The sequence below is a fragment of the Limulus polyphemus genome, unplaced genomic scaffold (assembly GCF_000517525.1).
Source record: "Limulus polyphemus unplaced genomic scaffold, Limulus_polyphemus-2.1.2 Scaffold12428, whole genome shotgun sequence".
NCBI classification, from domain to species: Eukaryota; Metazoa; Arthropoda; class Merostomata; order Xiphosura; family Limulidae; genus Limulus; species Limulus polyphemus.
Window position 1 is genome coordinate 8,705 of NW_013678038.1, and position 3,586 is coordinate 12,290.

A 3,586-nucleotide genomic window follows, 5' to 3' on the forward strand; every position below is an offset into this window, starting at 1 on the left:
GTATATGAAAATGTAAAGGGATTCTACTCTTGGTATATGAAAATGTAAAGGGATTCTACTCTTGGTATATGAAAATGTAAAGGGATTCTACTCTTGGTATATGAAAATGTAAAGGGATTCTACTCTTGGTATATGAAATCTAGAAATACGAACTATTGTATTTAAACCATTTTTATAATCCCAGTTTGGACTTGATATGTCAGGAAATGAGGACAACTGACCTCCCATCTCAACAATATACTGTGGAAACTTCAAAATCTCAAGTACTAAATTGAAATTTTCATTTGACGTGCGCTAATGAACTGGTAAACAATAAAAACTGTTTACTGGAAGTTTTTCACCAATTTGGAGTGAGTACATTTATAGATTGTATGAAATAATAAAGATTATACCATGGTGTTAGTTTGTATCAATCACATTAGTATTATTATTTTTTTACTGAAGGTATAGAAGCCATTTTTGCTAACACGTGTCAAGATGTTGTCGCCATAGCAACAACTACGAAGCACATTTAACTTAAAACTAACGTTTCTCATCCACAAGTCTCCAATCATGAAATAATTTGAAGACAGAGTGTTACTTATCGTTTGAAACCTTTTTTTTTAGGAATTCCCTTGTATATAACAACTTGTCAGCAGGAAGAAAAAAGAAGTCCTTACGTTACTTGGACTTATGTTACACACCACAACGTTTACGGCTCAATTGCTATGACTACGCTTCACACCGCACGTGAAACAAAAGCTTTTACAATTGGAATTTGTTTTTCAAGAGTTAGAAACAGAGAAGTATGTTCGCTACGTGTCTTTCAAATTGTTAGAATTAACGTTAGGGGACCAGAACAACATACAATGTTGCCTGACGAAAAGTATTATACCTTATTATAATTGCTTTATTCACTAACCAAGAGTTCGACACCATCAACAGACCGTATATATATATGTTCAATAGGTTTCAAGTACAATATATAACTGTTAGAATTAACGTTAGGGGACCAGAACAACATACAATGTTGCCTGACGAAAAGTATTATACCTTATTTTTCAGTAAGTGCTTTATTCACTAACCAAGAGTTCGACACCATCAACAGACCCGTATATATGTTCAATAGGTTTCAAGTACATTAATAGTCTCTTCTTATTTTATTCCTTCCAGCTCCAGCTTTCGGTAGCGTTTCCGAAGATTGGACACAGGATCCTTATAAAGAACTGGATCGAGACGAAGGTGTGACCTCACCAAGGGCATGTATCCATATATTTGAGAAAAGGTGTTCACACAAACTTGCCTTTGAATAAAGTGGTCCGGATCGTTCCAAAGACTTGGGTACGTCTTATTTTCTTTAAATTGTTTTCGTTGTGTCACTTTGATAGGCGGGAGCTTGGTCACATGACTGACTAAAAAATTCATCAGGATATCCTCACAGTTCTGTGATTGGTCCACGGTCTTGTGTAGAAGGTCACGCAGATAATGAGTGTATAAATAGTTGTAGTACCTGAAACAGACAGCAGTGGCTTAGTACGCGAATAAACCTTAATCATCTCTAAAGTTGTTTTTACTACAAGATTTCGTACAGGATTAATCTACTAAACAGAACGGTAACCTTAATTCTCAGTTTTGTGAATTTTTGGCTGTTTAACCACGTGCTAAACCTAGTTCGAATTTTTCCAATACATTCAAAGAATATCATGTCTGTATTACTTAACCTTAGCTTCAACATTCACCATTAGATGTAATCTTAACCCACGTAGTATGACTTGACATTATTATAAACAAGGCTTAAAGCAACACAAATCACCAGTACAAGTAAATATGGCTACGCTTGTAATGACTCCAATATGATATGTAAAGTCCATCAATTTTAAGTTCAAAACAACTGGGGCGACTCCTACAGTTGAAATCTGTTTCTAACCAACCACAAGTGACGAGTTGTACTGCACCTATGGTAGAACGCTGCTTCTGTTAGTACAATGGAATACTGATTGGTCCATTTACTGGTATAACTCCAACTGGACTTAGTTTCATCCCAGTAATGGGAACGAGCAGGGTATCCCACAATCCTTTCGGGATAAGACTGCCACACCTTGAAAGCAAAATCCACCTAAAAAAATAAAAATCATCAGAATTTCCCATAATGAGTCAGTCTACAAGAATACGAACTGAAATGTATGTGTGAAACATTACACATAGTGTATGTTTCCATAAGGAAAATAAAGTAAATCTACACTGTGTAGTTCACGTTTCTATGGTAAATCTACACTGTGTAGTTCACGTTTCTATGGTAAATCTACACTGTGTAGTTCACGTTTCTATGGTAAATCTACACTGTAGTTCAAATAATAATATCACCTCTTCTGTAGAGAGAAACACATCTTCATCAAGGTTTAATATAGCATCGGTTTGAATAAGGGGATGAGGAAAGAAGCGAGAACTGATTGTCTGAAAGAAGAAAGTTACAAAACATTAAATATCTTATTACTAATCACATTTTATCATTTAACTTTAAATGAACTAAATCAATTGTTTGTCAAAAATTAAGAATGATATATTCATTGTAAAAACGTTATTTATAAGGTACGCCCCTTAATTACAAGGGCGCGGGTTGGCTCTTTGGTAGAGCCATGGATTTCCACGCGCTTATACTGTGAGTGCGTTATAGTAGTAACGGTCAAGCTCGTATGTTGGGTGCTGCTTATTCGCTGTCTTCCCTTTGGTCAGTATTTCACAATTAGGGTCGGTGATAGATATCGCTGTTTTTTAATTGTATGCAAAGCTACTCGAGGACTAACTTCGCTAGCTGTTCCTAAGTTAGCAGTGACATACTAAACGGAAGGCAGCTAGTCAACACCACTCACCGCCAACTCTTGGGCTACTCTTTACCAACGAATATCGAGCTTGACAATCACATTATAACTTCATCACCGCTGAAAGGGCGAAAATGTTGGGGGGAAGGGAGTCGAACCCACAATCCACAGATTACGAATTGAATGCTCTAATCACCGAGTCATGCTAGGTTGTAACAAGTAACTGAAACAAAAAAAAACCAATAATCCTTAAAACAAATTTAGTTGCTGTGATTATTTAAATTCCTGTTGAAACCTAGCAAATATCGCTTGTCCAATATGTTGAAGTATCCTCACATCTCCAGTTTATTGAACTATCTGTTTTAATTTGATGGTACGTTCTATTTTCTGTATTAAGAATGCTAATGATAGACGAGAATCCGAAATTCTACATTAACAGAGCACTTGACCAGTTTATCGTGACATTTCCATACAATGCGCCCCACGAAAGAACTACACTGAACTGAGTGGCCGTCGTAAAGTGCTCCAAATAGCCAGTATTAAATGAGCTCATTAAAGTTAAGCAGACAACTACTTTCACAAATACAAGTCAGTTCAGCCGTATCGTTCTTTCATAAACGTAGCATGGTGCGAGCCATTATGTAGAGCAGTGTTTCTCAACGAAAAGGCTTAAGATTAAATGTGTTTTAAGAAATGTTTACGAAACAGCAAAAGTATAATCCAAACATCACAATACCGCGAAAACTTCTAACTTCAAAGTAATGTCAAGCGTACTAACCTAGCCTAGC

At 36.2% G+C, this 3,586-nt stretch overlaps 1 protein-coding gene across 1 annotated transcript; it reads right to left on the bottom strand.

The window, feature by feature from the left end:
* Nucleotides 1-870: 870 nt before the first annotated feature.
* On the bottom strand, nucleotides 871-2,439 carry LOC106476987 (exostosin-1-like; the record flags this gene model as incomplete). The annotated part of the gene is made up of 3 exons (XM_013937600.2): nucleotides 871-1,489; nucleotides 1,935-2,095; nucleotides 2,344-2,439. Coding segments are annotated over 3 exons (612 nt in total), but the record flags the coding sequence as incomplete, so codon positions are not given.
* Between the last annotated feature and the right edge of the window lie 1,147 nt (nucleotides 2,440-3,586).